This window comes from Lathyrus oleraceus, chromosome 7 (genome assembly GCF_024323335.1).
Source record: "Lathyrus oleraceus cultivar Zhongwan6 chromosome 7, CAAS_Psat_ZW6_1.0, whole genome shotgun sequence".
In the NCBI taxonomy this organism is placed as follows: domain Eukaryota; kingdom Viridiplantae; phylum Streptophyta; class Magnoliopsida; order Fabales; family Fabaceae; genus Lathyrus; species Lathyrus oleraceus.
Window position 1 is genome coordinate 345,765,390 of NC_066585.1, and position 21,792 is coordinate 345,787,181.

General features: G+C 36.3%; 1 protein-coding gene across 1 annotated transcript; it reads right to left on the reverse strand.

The window, feature by feature from the left end:
* Positions 1-5,135: 5,135 nt before the first annotated feature.
* Positions 5,136-11,552, reverse strand: LOC127103162 (COP9 signalosome complex subunit 4). The gene is made up of 15 exons (XM_051040438.1): positions 11,418-11,552; positions 11,089-11,220; positions 10,833-10,984; positions 8,919-9,022; positions 8,749-8,809; positions 8,342-8,434; positions 8,158-8,258; positions 6,719-6,827; positions 6,597-6,641; positions 6,430-6,498; positions 6,255-6,346; positions 6,096-6,138; positions 5,720-5,779; positions 5,551-5,610; positions 5,136-5,432 (listed from the first exon to the last, which is right to left on the reverse strand). Exons 2-15 carry the CDS (start codon positions 11,216-11,218, stop codon positions 5,358-5,360), a joined length of 1,194 nt encoding a protein of 397 aa, XP_050896395.1. The 5' UTR covers positions 11,219-11,220; positions 11,418-11,552; the 3' UTR covers positions 5,136-5,357.
* Between the last annotated feature and the right edge of the window lie 10,240 nt (positions 11,553-21,792).

Below are 21,792 nucleotides of genomic sequence, written 5' to 3' on the forward strand. Positions count from 1 at the left end.
CATACGTATAATACTGGAATACATCCATTCATATTATACGCCATACATCAATTATGCAATGAGACTCCATGCATGCGGTACCGACTCTTTGTGAACATATAGTTCACCTCACCGTCCAAATCCAGGCACGGCTACCAAGCCCACTAGTCCCACTCATTTGAGACCTAGCGACTCACTCACTAATTCCTCACCATGGGAATTAGCTACCACCCCAAATGGGCCATGCTATGCACGCTAATCATCTAGCATGCAAACATCAACAACAGTCCAAAATGACTAACTCACTAATTCCTCACCATGGGAATTAGCTACCACCATAAAGGCCACAATATGCAAGCTAATCATCTAGCAATGCAACATCAACAACAAAATCCACAATGGACCTATGCTCACACTCTAAGCCATACAACAGTCCATTCACAATTACATACATAACATGTACATTCACAACATTATGCATACTATCAAACATCATCAAAACATGTATCACAACATCATATCATGTCAAATAATTAACCACAGTATTAGCACACTCTACTAATACCTATACTGCTCAAAATAGCGGGAATTAATCTCTATTACATCATACGCCACTATAGGCCAAACATCGATTATGTACACAACATAAAAATGTCAATTTTCTCACTTTTCAACAGTGTTAACCGGTTAACGCCCTGGGTTAACCGGTTAACGCAGCACAAACACACTTTCTGGCAAAACGCAACAGTGTTAACCGGTTAACGCCCTGGGTTAACCGGTTAACGCAGGCAAAACAGCACTAATTTCACAATTCGCAACAGTGTTAACCGGTTAACACCCTGGGTTAACCGGTTAACGCAGACAAAACAGCAGTTCCTGCGCTAACACAAAGCAGAATGCAGAATTCTCCGCATTTTCCGCCGTTGGAGGACTTCCGGACCTCCGATTCCAATTCCGTAAAAAGCTATACGTTAGGGAAATTACCACACACTCAATTACAGGTTCAAATTTCAGTTTTTACACAACATATCAATCACAATTTTCAGCATTCAACAATCCCAATTAGGGTCAATTCAACGGTTCATCACTACCCATTACATGCTAACCCATAATACCCATTAAACGACGATAAACCCCCCTTACCTGAGTTAATCCGGCGAGTCTCAAGCTCCAAGCTCTTCTCTTCTCCAACCTTCTTCCTCTTGCTCTGCCTCTTTGCCCTTTTTCTCTTTCAGCCGCTTCTCTGAGTTTCACGTGAAACCTTATTTTCCAAATGAAACTCTTTTTACTTATTCCAACTTATATATTTTCCAAATTACATTATTATTCCAATAATAATAATAATTCAATAATTCCAAAATAATAATAATAATAATCCAATTATCTAATTAAATTAATAAATATATTATTAACTTAATTTAAATAATTACCATATTATTATCGGGGTGTTACATGGGTAATACAGATTTATCATATCATTGCCATATATGATTGAAAGCGAGTAATGAATTGGGGTCCAAAGCCTTTCAAATTCAACAATAGTTGGCTCAATCATCCAGATTTCCCATTGTTCATTAAGAAAGAGTGGAAGTCTTTTAAGGTCAAGGGTAGAGGAGATTTCTTTTTGAGAGAGAATTTGAGACAGTTGAAGATTAGTGGAATGTTGATATGTTTGGTTGGATTGACTTGAAAGTGGATGAGGCAGTGCAAGAGCTGAATGATCTTCATTTTCAGGTTATCAATTTAGATAGCTCTACCGTATATGATTTTTCTCTGAAAAGGGAATTAACATCAGCGGGAGTGTGGAAACATCTTAATCTGAAGGAGAGTCTATTAAGGCATAAATTTAGAGCTTTGTGGTTGAAGGAAGGGGATAGGAACTCAAGTTATTTCCTTAAAGTCATGAAAGAAAGGTTTAGAAGAAACTTCATTTCGTTTGTCAACACTTCATAAGGAAGAAAAGAGAAGGTGGGAGAGATCAAAACTGAAGTTTGTAACTACTTAAAGGCTAATTTTCTTGAGGGGAACGGGTCGAGACCAGTTCTTGAGGGAATGGATATGGTTAAGCTAACGGACGAGGACAACATGAGTCTTGAGGTGGAGTTAACAGAAGAAAAAATTAAGGATACATTTTGGTATTGTAATGGCAACAAGAGTCCCGGGCCTGATGGTTTTAGCTCTAGTTTTTTTCAAGTTTGCTGGGAGACGGTGAAGAAGGATGTAGTTTAATTTGTTTCGAATTTCTTCTCAATTCATACTCTTTCTAAAGTAGCTACGACATCTTTCATCACTCTTGTCCCTAAGACAGTTAATCTTCAGCATCTTGTCAACTACAGACCAATTTGTTTGGTAAGTTGTTTCCAGAAATTGTTATTGAAGATTTTGGTATCGCGTCTCAAGAAGATCATAGGGAACATAGTTTCAGCAAAGCAAACTGCTTTTGTCCCTGGTAGGAGTATCTCTGATGGAGTTTTAGTGGTGAATGAGTTGTTGGATTTTGCTAAACGTTCGAAAAAGGAGTGTATGGTTATGAAGATTGACTTCGACAGAGCTTATGATTGTGTTAGTTGGGATTTCTTAAGGTATTTATTTTTAAAGCTGAACTTTAGTGCAAGGTGGGTGTCGTGGATGGAGTCTCTTGTTTTCAAAGGTTTGATGTTTGTTCTTATAAATGGAAGTGCAACTAAGGATTTTATGGTGGGTAAAGGGTTGAGGCAAGGTGACCCCTTATCTCCCTTCCTCTTCATTCTTGTAATGGAAGGCCTTACTTGGTTGATGAAGAATGTGGTTCACTTGAGTTTATTCAATGGTTCCAAGGTGAGTGAGTGGTTTCTTATAGTATTGTTCAGTTCGTATACGACACACTAATAATAGGACATTGCAATTGGGATAATCTCTGGTGCATTAAAGCATTATTGAGAGGTTTTGAATCTCTATCGGGCCTTTGGGTTAATTTTTTCAAGAGTAGCATTGGTGGTGTCAATTTGAGCTCCGAGTTTTTAGAAGCAACCTCGGGTTTTTTACATTGCGGAATTCGTCTCTTCCATTCAAATTTTTGGGCATTCGTGTGGGGGATAGCCCGAGGAAGGCTAAGATGTGGATTGATGTAGTTGACAAATTGAAAAGTAGGTTGGCTGTTTGGGAAGGTAGGAATATGTCAGTTTGAAGGAGAGTGATTCTGATCAATTCGGTGCTTAGTGTGATGTCGGTCTTTACTTTGTCGTTTTACAAGGCTCCTCTTGTGATCATTAAGGAGATTGTTAGAATTCAAAGTAATTTTTGTGGGGAGGTAGCTCCAATCGTAAGAATGTTCATTGGGTTAGCTGGAAGACGGTTTGCTTGCCGAAAGAGAAAGGAGGTTTAGGGATTAAGGATATTGCTTTTTTCAACAAATCTATGCTCCTTAAGAGGAAGTGGAGATTCATCACGAAGTCTAACTCGATTTGGAAGGGTGTTATTGATCATAGGTACTCTTACTCTTGTTTGGCTTTGGCGGTGACAAGTTACGACGGAGCTGGAGGTAAAAAGTCTGACTCTATATGGTAGCGTGATATATCTGCATTGAGCTTCGATGAGATAACCTCCTCTGAACTTTTTATCGACAATCTGAGTTTCTCTTTGTGAGATGGAATGGGTGTTTCGTTTTGGCGTTGTAAGTGTATGAACAATATATCGTTAAAGGAGGCTTTTCCCAACTTTGGTCTCCTCTGGACCAAACAAAAGTGTGGCTGAGATGGGACAATGGAGTGGTCCAAATTGGAGGTGGGATCTTAGTTTTTATTCTTTCTCAAGTGGTTCGGTGATGTATAGGAAAAAGGAGGATTAGAATTGTGGTTGCAGTTCGAGAAGCTTGTAGTAGCAGTTGTAGATAGTTTTTATTGGGATTCAAAGGTTTTTAGCGGCTTTTCTATTAATTCTTGTTTTGAATTGTTTTTTCATGTTAACCAGCCTTGTGTTATCAGAGATGATTTGGTCACTACTTTGAAGGATTTGTGGAGTTCAAAGATCCCTTCAAAAATTCAGATTTTCTTTTAGAGACTCTTCTTGATCAGGTTAGCGACGAAGGATCAACTGTTGAAAAATGGCATCGAAGAATCCTCGTATCATTTCTTTATGAGTTGTGGTCTGTCTGTTAATGTTTAGAAGGGCATTATGAAGTGGCTGGGAATTGAGGTGAAGTTAAATGCTTCTAGCCATGTCTCTTTTTCTTGTTTTGGTGGGTCTTTAAGGAAGGAGATAGGTAACATGGTGGAGGGTAACGTGATGGAGGACATTGTTTGGACAACTTATGTGAGACTTATTTGGATCTGTAGGAATAATCTCATGCAAGAATTTTCCAATAGAGGATATCATTAATTAGACTAAATTTCACTCTTGGAAATGGATGTATGTAAATTCTAAGTTGCCCAACTTGTGTTTTTTATGATATATTTATTATTCTCGATTTCTTGTTATAAGTGTTCGAGTACCCCTTGTTGTTAATCCATTGCGCATATATATATATATATATATATATATATATATATATATATATATATATATATATATATATATATATATATATATATATATATATATATATATATATATATATATATATATATATAAAATAACCTAAAACTTAATCACCTAAAATCTATAAAACCTAATCACCTAAGATCTAAACAACACGTGATTTGAACAAAACAACACCTAAAACTTGTTTCATTAGTGTTGAAACAACTAAAGAAAACAATAGTGAATTTGATCATTGAGTTGAACTTCAATTACTTCTTCAATATCTTCATTTTAATCTTCATTTCTTCTATCTTTTGCTTTTGAAGAAATTAACATTTTTTTGCTTTGAAGAAATCAACATTTTTCTTCTCTTCATTTAGATTCAGTAGTAATGAAAAGATTAAAAATATTGACTATTATGATGCGGGTGGAAATCCTCAACTTTTTCATTATTCCATTTCAATGCTAAAGTAGAAGTAACACCGCTTATGATTAACTCAATAATCCAGGAAAAACAAATTCTGAAAATTTTGTTTTAGTATTCATTAAATTGAATCAAAACATAAATCATGAGGCGGCAAATGGTTGTGTTCAAATGAAGAGGACAAACCTCCCACTAACGAATCACACAATAGGGTCTTTATAAGATATTTTAAGAATTAACCTAAGTCGAAATGGCCATATAAACTTTCTGGATAAACCGAATCTGTAATTTCAATACATGAGAAACCTAATGTATCTATCTATCTATTTGTAGCATATTTATATCCAGCACAACTGAGATGAACTTCAGAATTAAACAGAAGAAGTGACCATATAAACACTTTAGATAAACCGTATCTGTGTAATTCCAAATCATGAGAAATTGGCAATAATCCAAGTCAAACAGGAACTGGAATGCCCTTCTTAGCCATACTATCCAAAACATCGTTGAGAGCTTGACATAGGCCAACAATCTGCAACACCAAACCATCATTAAGGTTTAGAAGAAGATTTAAGAATGACTGAACCATTTTCCTATTCTAGCTTTCTTACAGTCCATGTGAATTGACTGACTATTTGTGAAAAACATACCTGCTGGTCCCATCTCTGCAACTCTTCAGTGTCATCGTCAAAATGTATGATAGCTTCAACCTGATATAAATCATTCAAAACCCAACCTTAATATTAACATTCTTATTTTTATTTCTGAGTACTTTTATGAACTAAGAGGTAGTAATGGTTACTTAACATTTATCTATACCTGATCGATAGATCCCTTCATCCTATCCTCATAAATCATCCGTGAAGCTATCTTCTCAGCCTGAAAGTATAATAATTGTGAGAGAAAAATCAAAGCAAACCAAATCTTACAAGCTGTAGGCCAGCCATTGCATTAATATAAGAAAAATCACTGCCAGCAGGGTTTCCCTCCTCCGGGACCCTTTTGTTCAGTAATTTGCATAAAAGCTATTATCAATATGCTACACCTTTCAATTAATTTTTTTTTCTTATTTAAATCTGATAAGGAATATATATCAGAAACATGAAATGCTGGATTCGGTTGGCAGATATATTCTATTAAGGTGCACTGCTCTTTACTGAAAAATAAATATAACTTTAGATAAGAAATTCTATACCTTGGGAGGTGGGATTCCCAGTAGTGTGCCTAACTCGTCAAAGCTACAAGAGAGGCAAACAGAAAGATTAAGAGGAGCAATAAAATAACCAAACAGTGAAAATATTAAAAAAAATCAACACATAAAAAAACAATATACTGATAATCTAATTTCTCATACCTGATATTAGTATAAAGTTTGCTTGCACTGAGAAGATTATGCTCAATCATTGCTCGGTCCAGCACAGTGAAATTGTCTGGAAGAAGGGCTTTCTGTGGAAAAGTAAAAGCTGAAACATGCCCATCACATGACAACCAAAAATGTACAGATACAATACAACACAAACTTTAATAACCTGATGTGGTTTCAATTCTTCTGCAAAAGCATCAATTTCAGGCCTTCGAAGAATTCTTTCCAAATACACCTGGTGTATAAAGGAATCACATTATATGACCAGTGTGGAAAGTCAAATGAGGCAGACAGTATATGACCAGGGAGAAAAGGAAAGGTGGGGAGAGAGACCTTTTGCAGTATGGGATAGATCTTCAACTTTGAACATCGCTCATCCTAAGTCCACAAAAACTAATGTATTATGATTTGACAATTTTACATTTGTAAATTGTTTTATATGATTGAAGTTTTACCTTGTACAATGTGGCAAGAACACGGGAACGTTGAGGCCCTGCGCCTGCCAATATTGTGCATGTAACGGCAGCAGATAAAGCTTGCCCAAGTGCTTCCTCATTAATTTCCCTGTAATTTGAAGTGTAAATGTGATAACTGACTAACATATGCAGCATTCAAGATATAATTGGTGCTGTCAAACTAAAGAGTCTATGTAACTTAATGTATAACAGCTTAATGTATCTAAACACAACTTAACATATGCATTCAAATTATAGATATAAGTATAACAATTCATAACTTATGAAAAAAAAAATCACATGGTTCACAATCCACATACAAAAAGAGCATAACAAGTTAGGATGCTAGGATGCATCTATGTACGGAATCTAATGAAACAGTTGTGAGGTTATGCTTTGTGCACTACATAGCCTTGTCATTCAGCTATATGCATTTAGGATTTTTTTAAACCCTGAACCAGTGCAATTTCAGGCATGTCTGAGGATATAACCACTATACTGTCAATTCTTATTCCCTCAAACTTGCGAGTCTATACAGATATATGTGATTACACAAACGATTTTGTCAGTGAGCTGATTCAGTTTAAATACCTAGTCATAAACTTGTATAATGCTATGAGTTCAGTCCACAGTTTGACACCATGAATATAATTACTAGTTATACGGGGCTAAAGCCTAAACATATATATTTGCCCTGAACAGATGCCAAAATGATTTGGAAAGCGATAACTCATCAATCTGATGAGTTCATTCCTGGCCAGGGCATAACCCGGTTGAAAGCAATGCATAAATATTACTATTGATACATCCTCACTCACATTTTATGTTACTCTAAAAGTTGAGATACCACATTCGAAACACAGAATGTGAATCACAAAATGTAGGTATTGCCTCCCAATGGACATAGGGAGTAAAATACTGGCAGACTCAGACCAAACAAGATCTTTGTTTGGAAATAGATCCACTAAAAATCCAAAAAAAGCATGTGACTATTAAAATGTCTCCCGCTTACAAATTATCATGGCTAAAAAACAAAAGAATTCTTATATCTATTGTAAAAAATCAACATGAGTTGAAGTTGACTAGAACTACATGCAAACACGGGCGTTAATGTTTACAATATCAAAATGTTCTTGTAGTCTAACACAAATATCAGGTACACATGTATTTAGCATTCTATCAAGCATCATTGTGTTTGCAGGTACAGCCAGGACTTGGATTATACTATCAAGCTACATTTTGGAATCTAAAACAGTCATTACTTTAAAAACATATATAAGTCAATGAATTATAGTGGAAAACCAAAGATACTTTTTTTGCCGCAGAAAGGAAAAAGAGATATGATCATTGATCATACAGAATTTAAGATATATGCATGCAGATTCTCTGAAATGATTATGAAAGCATAGGAGGGAAAAAGTAACATGGAGGACGCATACTCGTCTCCTATTTGCCTTTTCTCAATTTGAGAAATGTCATAATATCGTAAGGCAGCCTCCAAGAACTTCCTCTTCAGATCTAAGATCCTTGCATAGCAAACCTGAAGAAAATAGAAGAACAAACAAGAAACAAATTAGACAAGGTCCATGTATGCATCTTTAAGCTCAGTTATCATTTTCAAACCTTGTACTTCAAATTCAGCACTTCATGCTGGCTATTGCTAACCAAGAATGATGCTTTATTAATGAAAGCTTCAGCATTAACAGCATCGTCATCCTGGCAAATACGGATATAATTATTTAAAATAAACTTTATGATTCTGGCATTAAAACCAATATATCGACACTATTTAAAGAGGAACAAACATCCCATACAGCATTGAAGAGATTCATTTTATACATTCACTAGACTGTGAAAAGTTAAGTTCAGATATAAAATTATATTCTTATTAAATATTTTGAAACCAGGACACAGGATTCAATTTATACATATGGATACATAAACTCTGGCAAGTTAGATCTCCAAATATGGTCTTTGAACCTTACATCTATCAAATATGGATTTCCTTGCACAAAATATAAAATAAATACCTCAAGATATAAACAGGCAATTTGGACACACTTTGATAATCTGAATGTATCATCAATTACCCTGATAAAATAATCAAAAAATAAATATTAACAAAGAGACATTTTCAAATTTTGACTGAATTACAATAATTTAGGCAAGCAAGTAAATATGGTTGGAAGTTCTCTGAGACCTCATTCCTGAATCTAGGTCAATACCACTGAGCATCTGGGCGGCTTTTGACCATTGCTCCTCAGATTCATAAAGCTCAGCCAATTTCTCTCTAATAACCAAAACCTATAATAAAACAAGAGACAATTAGCATGGCAAAATGTATATACTTGAGCAGGTATTACGTGATTGATTTAAACAAAGACATGTAATGTAATAAGAGATTTTTTTTCTTAAAGCAAGATACATCTTTCAGAATACTTTTTAAACCAGCATCTTTCAACATAGAAAACCCTTATGCATGACATAGCAACAGAAATAAAAAAAATTTGACAGTATCTGAAAACATAACAAATTTTGCTATTCTGAATTTTGTTAAAGAAAGAGTGATTTTGTACTTTCCCTATCACAACCACCACCTTTCTACAATTTATACAGTCCTGACAGTTAACAAATAGTGTTGGAAATACTATGTAGTCAATGTCAGATTGCAGCCACAGCCAAAACGCCATAGTAGTATAGTGGGTAGAGGTATAGCTACTTCGACGAAGTTTTGAGAAACAATACTAGAAATTTGCAACACCGTATCATACACATAAAAAAGCTCAAAAATAGAATACATAAAAGTAAACATGTGTGCATAACGAGTAATCAAAGTTTATTGTTACCAGTATATTCAAACCTAATATAAAGCAAATAAGTTTCTTTGGTGAAAATGACCAAATATTTCCACACAAAATCTGTGAAGGGGGCAGCTATAATTTCAGGGGTACAAGGCAACAAAACAAAGTTTCAAGTAGCACCTAAGGGCTCATACACAACAACGCTGTAGTGGCCTCTATTGACTACCGAGGTAATTATATAAATTGTATCGCAAGAATTAAACCCAAAACAAGCAAGAATTACCTACGAAGGCAAATTAAAATGATATCTTTTCTTACCTCTCGGTTTGCTAAGATTCAACCGTGCAATTAAGGAAACTGAATGTTTGAAGTGTCAGAGGTAAACTAAAATGTTCGAAGTAAATAACAATACCTACAAAGGCAAATTAAAGTAATTGCACAGCTGAATCTTAGCAACCATATCCGACAGAGGAAAGGATTGGCTACCTTTAAGCCGCATCCGCATGCCTTTGATACCTTTGTCTATCCTCTCTAATTAATCATTCTCTCTCACTTAATAAATTATTTTATTCATTTATCTACTACACACATACACCATTAGTATTAGTACTAAAGGTACCAAAGTTATCAAGTAGGAAAGGTAGCCAATCAATTCCTATCAGACAGGTATTTGAATAAGAAACTTCTCTGGCACTTCAAACATTCAGTTGCCTTAACAACTTTTTCACTTCCATTTTTTAGTTAAAAATAAATAACTAAATAAAAAAAAAACATTTTATCATGTTTACAAACATCTCATGCTATCTTATAAAATATCAATGATCTTTTCAACTTAAGAAAATAAGTTTTAACATTATATACTAATTTATTTTATCCGCCTTATTATAGTTAAGGTTTAATGGATATGCACTTAGAGTGTAAAATAGTTTTATATTGTCATCCAATAGAAAACCAACAGTTTGTCATTAAAATAATTTTAAAATATAAGTGTGATGTGGCGGGATACATGATCGTCATTGGTTGATAGTGTAAAAATAATTTACAGTGTCAGAGCATCATCTCTTTCTCTTTTCTCTTATAGTTATAGCCGTGTCATATTTTGTGGCCCATAGTTTTCAAATTCTGCTATATCCCTATGTCTGTTTCATATCATATTCATATCTGATGTATCTAATGTTGTATATGTGCTCTCCATGTGAATGATATAATTCTGACCATGCTTAATAAAGCAGCATTCGAGTTAACTTCAATTATTAACCAAAAGCTAACATTACAAGCATGTAGTCCTGAAACAGAATACACATAACTCAAACCTGTTCTTCAAAGGAAACAACTCGAGGCTGAATCTGAGCAAGTATGAAATGAGCAATCTCTTTCTGCGTCTCCGGCGTCAATCTTCCCAACTCTTCAGCAAAACCCTGCAGAAGCTGCCGCGACACTACTAAAGGAACATCATCTGATAATACTGAAACATGAAACCAAATTCAAATTTTCAAGAATCTCATATATTAATTAAAACAAAAACAAAAACAAAATTAAAATAAATAAACCCTAGGAAAGAGAGTTTACTGTGATCTATGAACTTTCTAGCTTGACCGATATCATTTGATGAAATCACAGCGGAAAGAATATGCTTATACTGCTCTATCTTTTGCCTTTGGTCTGTAATCGCAGAAGCGCTCGCAAAAGCGTTATCCATCACTGTTTCACGTTATCATTCAACACAAAAAAAAATCGTCACCAAAACTGTTAAACCCTAAATTTCAAAATAGGAACGAAAATTTCAATTTCAATTTCTTATTTGTAGAAAAATCTTAGACATTGTTGTAGCTTCATTCAAACGATCAAACGAACTAGAAGTGAAAGGGAAATAATAAGCGGAAGAGAGTGAAGTTTACCTAACAGTGTTGTTTCGGTTTAGGAGTGTTGTTACTTTGGTGGAGGTTGTGAATTCTCAGTCCTTTGTTGTGAAAAAATCGAATCACAATACAAAGGTATGTGACTTCTTTTTCACCTTCGTGTTTTTAGCATAATATAATATAATTTAAAATAAATATATAAATAATGTTTCTCAACACGAGTATGGACTTTATTGGGTGAAATTCGAGGCCCAAATAATTCTTGCTCTTTTTTTTTTTAGGATTCTTTCTTATATCCCAATTTTGCACTTTCCACCCCTACAAATTTTTAAATTTATCCTCTTTACTAAAATGTTAAAAAAAACAATAAAAAATGATGGTGTTTTGGACCGACCAAAGGTCCAAATATTCAAGGATCAATTCATCTCAAATCCATTATATTCTACCCAAAGTATAAAAATAGTTCACATGTGAAGAGTGAGGTACACAATCTCTGATCTCCAATTTCATTATACTCATCTTATATCTTGAACTGACTTGGATGTTGGAGTGTTAACCATGCAGGCCCACTCCGCGTCACCGTATAGGAGATTGGAGTCATCGTTCAACATCAACAATTATTCAACTCTCTTCATTTTTTGTTCCTTCATGGAGCTTGAACATTCGTTTCTGGTTCCCGAACGGAACAGTGGTGCCGTATGTGGGAACGACTTCTGATTTTTGCGAAAATCATATTCCCTTTGCAAACACCATCGAACAAACTCATAATTTCCATATCTGGATTCTTGCGGTTCAAATTCGGATCTCCGATTTACGATTTTGTAACCTTCTTAGGTTATTGAATATAGAGGGAATAAACTCCCAATTTCTACATTTTTCGCAAATCCGCTTTCATTTTCTGTCTCCACCATTTGCGACTTCTTCATATCTCATAATCAGAAAGTGTTATGTAACAGAGGTTGATCAACCATCGCTTTCACCTTACTTCTTTAGAGTCTAAATCTCTTATTTCTTCGAGAACTTAACAAGATAGTAAAAGGGAAACTCTCAGGCCCATATACAAGTTTGAGGTGAGGTCCAAAGGAAGTTTCCATGAAGGTCGGGTCGAAGCCTTGCAATCCACCCTCCGACCTAACTACACCAATGTTTCTCGCTATTGTCGGGACTATTACATGGGCAACATCAGAAGGATACTGCATGTTCATAGTTAATGGAGCCCGGATACCGCAAGTTCATAGTTAGCGTTGAACGTCGATCTAATACTAAGGTGCATCATAATGGTGTCACAGGATTTCCATTTTATGCACCAGGGTCTCCTCAGACTGGATTATAGAGTAGAGATTCGCTAAGAGTGTCTAAAGAAAGATACCCCGGATTCTAATTGTCAAGAGACTGGTCGAGTAACAATCTCCAACAGTCGTTTTGCATCCTTGTACCAAAGGAAAGACTGGACTGACCTGTAAAGAAACACCGCCCATGTCCGACCATAATCCTGGGTTCGAGGAAAGTCGGCCAACAAGCCAGATTCACCACAGGCAATGTAACATCCTAAACTCTAACATACGATTTTAAAATATAATGCAAAATAATTCTCAAAAAGGGTGTCACATTTTCTCATCATAAACATATTTCTCAAAAAATAATCGCAGCTGAATTAAACAATTAAAAAGATCTTCAATTATCTCATGAAATAGTACTCAACTTTATTAAAATCATAAGTTAAATAAACTTAAAATCTCGCATAAAACATCATCAACGAATACCAACCCAAGTGTTACATTATCATAGCGACTCGCGGAAACTAAACAATGCAAAAATAATAAATGAAGAAGATTAACTACACCATCCTCCAACATAAGTAACATCCAATGCTCTTCAGGCTCTACCTGAGTATCTGCACCATATGTTTAAAGAATAACACAGGAAATAAAAAGGATATGAGAGTACATTCATATGTGTTAATGGTGCATAAAACAACAAGGATGGAAGAAGTAGCATAACAAATCAATACCACAGTCCATTCACAACAACAATCACTCACAAATGCAATTTATGTATGTAATGTACTAATCTCCTATACTTTAATGCATGTGGTACCAAAATTAGGATATTCAGAGGTGTATTACAGAAATATCCAACATCGCAAGGTCAAGTCCATCAGCGTAGTACCATCATCTCAAATTCAATTCCATAACCGTAGGATCATCATCGCAAGGCCAAGTCTATCACCGTATGACCATCATCGCAAGGCCAAGTCCATCATCGTAGGACTCTCATCATGACATAAAATCTAATGTACATGACGCATGAGTGTTACACAAACAAATGTAATAATTGTCTCAACTTCCATCTCTAACACTCGCATTGGTTCCTCTCGAACCTAAAACACCACATCAATATCCATCACCATTGTAAAGCCACATCAATGGTTCCACCGAATCGGACGTCTCAACATCAACCATTTCCTGTTGGTGTAAGCCCTAGAGGCCAATACTTTTGGTATTTATATCGAATTATTTATTAATAATAAAAGGCTTTTTCTTTATTACGTTTGTTTAATAAAGTCCCTAGAATAGCTAGTCCGTTTAATGTATCAAGTGTGACTTGATCATGAGGTCACATTAAACATAAGGACATTATTCTTAAAGTATCCGTAGTCGAGCTTTATAGTGAAGTGGGATAACACTAAAGCATTAAGACTATTATGTATATAGACTGATGATCACATCTCATGGATCATGGATAAAGAGTTATCAAGTCTTAAACATAGGTATGAATATTAGGAGTAATATTTATACCGGATTGACCCACTATGAGAATACTATATAGAAAGTTATGCAAAGTGTCATAAGTTATTATCATGGTGATAATGGTGTATACCACTCTTCGACCTGAAACCACTATGGACCCTAGATGTAGAGTCGAGTGCTTTATTGTTGATCCAACGTTGTCCGTAACTGGATAACCATAAAGACAGTTGATGGGTACTCCACGAAGCATGCTGAGGGACATGAGTGACCTAGATGGAATTTGCCCATCCTGCATAACAGGATAAATGTCTATGGGCCCAATATTGAACTGGACAAGGATGACACGGTTTATGCCTTGTGTTCAATATAGACATAAGGGCAAAAGGGTAATTATGCACATAAGTATTATCACAGAAGGAATTGTCATATCACATGACATTTTCGTGTCTTGTGTAGCAGTGATGTGTTGCTAGATACCGCTCATTGTTTATTATGTTAAATACATGATTTAATATAACTGCCAACGCCGCGAAAACCTACAGGGTCACACATAAAGGACGGATTGATGAGAGATAGAGTAACTAAGGAACACCGTAAGGTACGGTGCACTTAAGTGAGTTGTGGAACATCGTAAGGTACGGTGTACTTAAGTAGAATACGAAATATGGTAAGGTACCATGGGCTTAAGTGATTTTGGGCATATTATAAGATATGGGCCAAAATACACTTAAGTGGGCTTTTAGCTTGAAGCCCACACAAGTGGTTCTATAAATAGAACCCTTGTGCAGAAGCATTCATTGCGATTGCATTATTTTCGTTTTTTATCTCTCTCTCTCTCACTCAAAGTCTTCATTCGTACCAGCTAGCACTGAGATTGAAGGAATCCGTTCGTGTGGACTGAGTAGGGACGTTGTCATCGTTCAACGTTCGTGATCGCTCCGTAGATCTGCATGAAAGGTGTTGATCGTCACAAGAGATCTGCACCAAAGGTTTCAATCGCCACAAGAGGTAAATATTCTATCACTGATCATGACCATTCGTAAGGATCTCTAAAGGAGAAAATTTTAATTTCCGCTGCGTTTTAGACCGCAATTCTCCTTCAGTGGTATCAAAGCCACTTACGAAACCATGAATCGGATAGTTGTTTATTTTCTGTATTAATATGATTAAAAGACAGAATGAATCAATTAATTAAACGGGTAATTAAATTTGGCATCATAAGTGTACGAGTTGGATGATTGATGTTGACTATGCTTCGGAACCGACATTAGTATGGTGAAGCAGTGATACATCGATCGTCCATAGGTTACGCAATTAAGACCGATCAACTTATATATGATATAAGTAGTCTTAATGGAAAGTACGGTATATATGATATACTGTTTCTATTTCGTTCATTCAAACACTAAATGGTTATTTTCCTTTGAGCGATCAACGGTCATTTGCTTCGGAATCCGACATTAGTATGGTGAAGCAATGACCTGTTGATCAATCATACTGAATCAACAATCGAGGTGTGTTTGACGGTCTGAAATTGGTGCATTAGGGTTAGTGACGGCGCAAGGGTTGTGCCGTCAAGAAGCTGTGAATTAAGGGCTTGTTGGAACACGTCTGTTGACTGTTTCAAAGCGTTGGTTTTTGGCCGCGTGACGATCGTCATGGACTTGTGACGATCGTAACAAGCTGGACGTGACGGTCGTCACGTGCTTTGTGGCAGTCGTCACATTCACAGATCCCCCTTGACCCCCGTCCGCTGATCGGTCAGCGGAACCACCGTCCGTTGACCGGGCAATGGAACCCCCGGCTAACTCTGCGTAGTGTGATCGTTCACCGAAATTTAATTTGGTTTTAATTAATTAAAGGAATTAAAATTAATAATAATAATGTGTTTATTATTGTCTTTTGGTGATCAGTTATGGTCTTAGTTGTCCTTTATCTTGTTTTGGGTTTTAAAAATACGACTTGCGAGTCGTGCCTCTCCTTTCAATCTCTTAATGTAACTTCTTTTCTCATCTCACTCCCTCGTATGTAAAACGAGTTTCTTCTGTAATGTAATGTTATGAAGAAAGAGAAGAATTCAATATCAAAGGAGGACATTGTTATGAAGAAAGAGAAGAATCAATATCAAAGGAGGACAACCTTGAAGATCAAAGGAGGACAACCTTGAAGATCTTGCTTGGAGAAGCTTAGATCGTTATTAGGTTAGCTTAGGTTCTCTCATTGGCTTGGGAGAACAATTGCGCTAGGGGTCATAACTGTTTCATTGTGTATGTTGATGCATGTGTATGTATGTTGATGCATGTGAATATATGTTGATGCATGTGAGAGACGATTTATATGATAAATAAGCCGGTGAGATCAGAACAATTGCAATTCCCTCAAACTAAAATATTAAGTTTATGCTTTCCAAGTTTTAGCACTCATCAAGACTAGTATCGGATAATGTAGGTTTCGCCTACGCGAGGTGCGTGTTCTATATTAGTAAGGTGCGATGGGATAATTGTAATATTCAACTGCTAAAACAATGGGTCAAACTTAACTAAACAAATTATAATAATATTATATATGTTTGCTTTCCAAGTTTTAGCACTCATCAAGACTAGTATCGGATAATGTATGTTACGCCTACGTGAGGTGCATGTTCTATATTAGTAAGGTACGATGGGATAATTGTAATATCCAACTGCTAAAACGATGGGTCAAACTTAATTATAATAAAATTATATATGTTTAGAAGCAAGAGTTTGGAATGATCCATATGATGGATTGGAATAAGGAGTTATTCACCCAACTGAAATTTTCGAGAGTTGTATAAGATACAATTGGAAGGAGTTCCTACCTAAATAACCTAGTTTTGTGTAATCCGCCTACGCGGACTTAGAACGAAGTGAAATATGGATCTCGACCCACTAGAAAATCTTCCAACGGGATTTTCCGAATCAAATGATGAGGGTCATTTGTTTTGAGTAAAATAGTGGGAGCATATTTAATTAAAGGCCTAATGTCAATGATACTTATATTTTCATTAATCCTTGTGTAGATTACCATGACAACAAACACCTCTAACAACATTTTGCGATCAATCCTTGACAAGGAAAAATTGTCTGGGACAAATTTTCTGGATTGGCACCGAAACCTGAGGATTGTCCTCAAACATGATAAAAAGCTGTATGTCTTGGAGAAACCTGTTCCTGAAGAGGAACCTCCTAGTTCTGCACCTAAGGCAGAAAGAGATGCTTATAAGAAGCATGTCGATGATGCCAATGAAACTGCTTGTCTCATGCTGGATGTCATGAACTCAGAGTTGCAAAAGCAACATGAGAACATGACAGTGTTCGATATGATCGAACACCTGAAGATGCTCTATCAAGAGCAAGCAAGGCATGAAAGGTTTGAAGTTTCAAAAGCCCTTTTTCAAGGCAAGTTAGCTGAGGGAGCCCCTGTAGGTCCCCATGTGCTCAAGACGATTGGGTACGTGGAAAACCTTGAAAGGTGTGGTTTTCCTTTCGGAAAGGAACTTGCGGCTGATGTGATCTTGCAATCGTTGCCAGATGGATTCAGTCAATTTGTCCTAAATTTCAATATGAATGATATGGACAAATATCTTCCTGAACTGCTAGCTATGTTAAGAACTGCTGAGCAGAATCTGAAGACAAAAGGGAAGTCAATTCTGATGATCGGAAATGGAAAGAGACAGAACAAAAGGCCCACCAAGCAGGGTGATAAAGGGAAGGGCAAGGAAGTTGCCAAACCCATACCCACTATTGTTGCTTTGAAGCCTAGTGGAGGCATAGCAAAGACGGGCACCTGCTTCCACTGCGGTAAGACCGGACACTAGAAGAGAAACTGCCCAAAGTACTTGGAAGATGACAAAATCTCCATTCACAGGAAAAAGGTGAAAGAGTTGATGATCTTTTGGCCCTCATACATACTGATGTATGTGGACCACTGAACATACCAGCCCGAGGAGGTTTTCAGTACTTCATCACATTCACTGATGATTTCAGGAGATATGGTTATGTGTATTTAATGAAACACAAATCAGAGTCCTTTGAAAAGTTCAAGGAATTCAAGAATGAAGTACAAAACCAACTAGGTAAGAATATTAAAACTCTTCGATCAGATCGAGGTGGTGAGTATTTAAACCTAGAGTTTGATGACCATCTGAAAGAGTGTGGGATCCTATCCCAGCTTACTCCTCTTGGAACACCCCAATGGAATGGTGTATCTGAGAGAAGAAATCGAACCCTGTTGGACATGGTTCGATCCATGATGAGTCACGCCGATCTTCCAAACTCCTTTTGGGGACATGCTCTATTGACAGCAGCTTACACACTTAACCGTGTTCCATCTAAAAAGGTTGAGGAGACACCATATGAGATATGGAGTGGTAAGAAACCACATATGTCTTACATGAAGATTTGGGTTTGCGAAGTTTATGTGAAACGACAAGTTTCAACTAAGCTTGAGCCCAAATCTGACAAATGCTTATTTGTGGGGTATCCTAAAGAAACAAAAGGGTACTACTTCTACAATCCTTCTGAGGGCAAAGTGTTTGTCGCTCGAACTGGAGTTTTCCTAGAAAAGGATTTTATTTCCAAAGGAATCAGTGGGAGGAAAGTATAGCTTGAAGAAGTTCAAGAATCACAAAGCATTGATACACCTATGGAGGAATTAGAGCAGGAAACACAAGTAGTTGTGTAAGACCAACCTGCTCAAGTAGAACAAGACCAACGTAGGTCAGGCAGGATACGTCACCCACCTGAGAGATATGGATATCTCATAACTAATCAAGGTGATGTATTACTCATGGATCAAGAACGAACATGAGCCTTGTGTCTACAAGAAGGTTAGTGGGAGCATGATCGTTTTCCTGGTATTGTATGTAGATGACATATCAATCATTGGAAACAATATCCCTACCCTACAACAAGTAAAGTCTTGGTTGGGGAAATGCTTTTCTATGAAGGACCTAGGTGAAGTAACCTATATATTAGGAATCAGAATCTATAGAGATAGATCACAAAAACTGCTTGGCCTAAGTCAGAGTACATACATAGACAAAGTGTTGAGACGCTTTAATATGCATGATCGCAATCTGGTTATGTGTTTTGCTTAAATGGTGGCGCTGTGAGCTAGAAAAGTTCAAAGCAAGATACAGTTGCTGATTCTACAACCGAGGCCGGGTATATTGCTACCTCAAGTGCAGAAAAGGAAGCTGTTTGGATCAAAAAGGTTCATTAGTGAACTTGGCGTGGTTCCTAGCATTGTGGATCCCATTGGTCTCTATTATGATAACAATGGTGATATCGCACAAGCTAAGGAGCCTAGATCTCACCAACGATCCAAACACATACTTGGGCGTTATCACCTCATTTGAGAGATAATAGATAGAGGAGATGTGAAAATATACAGAGTGCTAACACTTGACAATATTGCTGACCCATTGACAAACCCTCTTGCGCAACAGAAGCATGATGGCCGTACTAGATCAATGGGCATTAGGGGTATGCCTGATTGGCTCTAGTGCTAGTGGGAGATTGTTGGTGTAAGCCCTAGAGGCCAATACTTTTGGTACTTGTATCGAATTATTTATTAATAATAAAAGGCTTTTTCTTTATTACGTTTGTTTAATAAAGTCCCTAGAATAGCTAGTCCGTTTAATGTATCAAGTGTGACTTGATCATGAGGTCACATTAAACATAAGGACATTATTCTTAAAGTATTCGTAATCGAACTTTATTGTGAAGTGGGATAACACTAAAGCATTAAGACTATTATGTATATAGACTGATGATCACATCTCATGGATCATGGATAAAGAGTTATCAAGTCTTAAACATAGGTATGAATATTAAGAGTAATATTTATACCAGATTGACCCGCTATGAGAATACTATATAGAAAGTTATGCAATGTGTCATAAGTTATTCTCATGGTGATAATGGTGTATACCACTCTTCGACCTGAAACCACTATGGACCCTAGATGTAGAGTCGAGTGCTTTATTGCTGATCCAACGTTGTCCATAATTGGATAACCATAAAGACAGTTGATGGGTACTCCACGAAGCATGCTGAGGGACATGAGTGACCTAGATGGAATTTGCCCATCCTGTATAACAGGATAAATGTCTATGGGCCCAATATTGAACTGGACAAGGATGACACGGTTTATGCCTTGTGTTCAATATAGACATAAGGGCAAAAGGGTAATTATGCACATAAGTATTACCACATAAGGAATTGTCAGATCACATGACATTTTCGTGTCTTGGGTAGCAGTGATGTGTTGCTAGATACCGCTCACTGTTTATTATGTTAAATACATGATTTAATATAATTGCCAACGCCGCGAAAACCTACAGGGTCACACATAAAGGACAGATTGATGAGAGATAGAGTAACTAAGGAACACCGTAAGGTACGGTGCACTTAAGTGAGTTGTGGAACATCGTAAGGTACGGTGTACTTAAGTAGAATACGAAATATGGTAAGGTACCATGGGCTTAAGTGATTTTGGGCATATTATAAGATATGGGCCAAAATACATTTAAGTGAGCTTTTAGCTTGAAGCCCACACAAGTGGTTCTATAAATAGAACCCTTGTGCAGAAGCATTCATTGCGGTTGCATTATTTTCGTTTTCTATCTCTCTCTCTCCCCCACTCAAAGCCTTCATTCGTACGAGCTAGCATTGAGATTGAAGGAATCCATTCGTGTGGACTGAGTAGAGACGTTGTCATCGTTCAACGTTCGTGATCGCTCTGTAGATCTGCATCAAAGGTTTTGATCGTCACAAAAGATCTGCACCAAAGGTTTCAATCGTCACAAGAGGTAAATATTCTATCACTGATCATGACCATTCGTAAGGATCTCTAAAGGAGAAAATTTTAATTTCCGCTGCGTTTTGGACCGCAATTCTCCTTCATTTCCCCCTCGTGAGGAATTCATTATAAACTTAACATATTAATAAAAAATTATATTTTGCTTATCAAACATTGGACTTGTACCCTAAATTATTAATAACTTAATTCGCATAGCATCTTATAGAAGAAAAAAAACAAATCAAGCTTTCTGCTAATCATACTTCAGATTTGAATAATTATTTAGAATATCAAACAAATTCAGAATCCAGAAAATGAATATGTTGTGGAAATCCTAGAATGTCTATTTTAAGAATCTAATTTATATTTAAGGACTCAATACCCTAATCGGTTCAGTTTAATCAAATGACAAGAATTGGTACTGGCACCAGGCAAAATATTTTCTCTGACTTCAAAATAACACAAGAAATTACAGACTTATGATAAAATTATAAAAATATACAAGATAACATATCTTTGAACTCTCTTTCTAATACAATTGAAGACACCCCAAACAGACTTGTGAAACTCAAGTTACGTGTGAAACATGATGACCAACGTAGGACTGAAATTGACTATAGCGCTGGTATAAAAATCAGCAAACTGCTATTGTTGTAGCCTTCTAGACCCAACTTTACCATATAAAAATAAGTATTATTATATTAGCTTTGTAAAGGAAATGACGGTACCTCAAACAGACTTACGAAACTCAAATTATGAATGAAACAAGTCAATTAATCCCCTTTTATGCTTTCTTATGATTTTCTTCATTTTCCTCCCTATTGAATAGATTCGAAACT

What these genes read in the sequence shown, in the direction of transcription:
- LOC127103162 (XM_051040438.1), bottom strand. Translation starts at nt 11,218, where the DNA reads ATGGATAACGCTTTTGCGAGCGCTTCTGCGATTACAGACCAAAGGCAA. An exon ending in AAGAATTGAAACCACATCAG is followed by an intron (nt 6,347 to 6,429) that starts GTTATTAAAGTT and finishes ACTTTTCCACAG; the next exon opens with AAAGCCCTTCTTCCAGACAA. An exon ending in TGGGAATCCCACCTCCCAAG is followed by an intron (nt 5,780 to 6,095) that starts GTATAGAATTTC and finishes TTATACTTTCAG; the next exon opens with GCTGAGAAGATAGCTTCACG.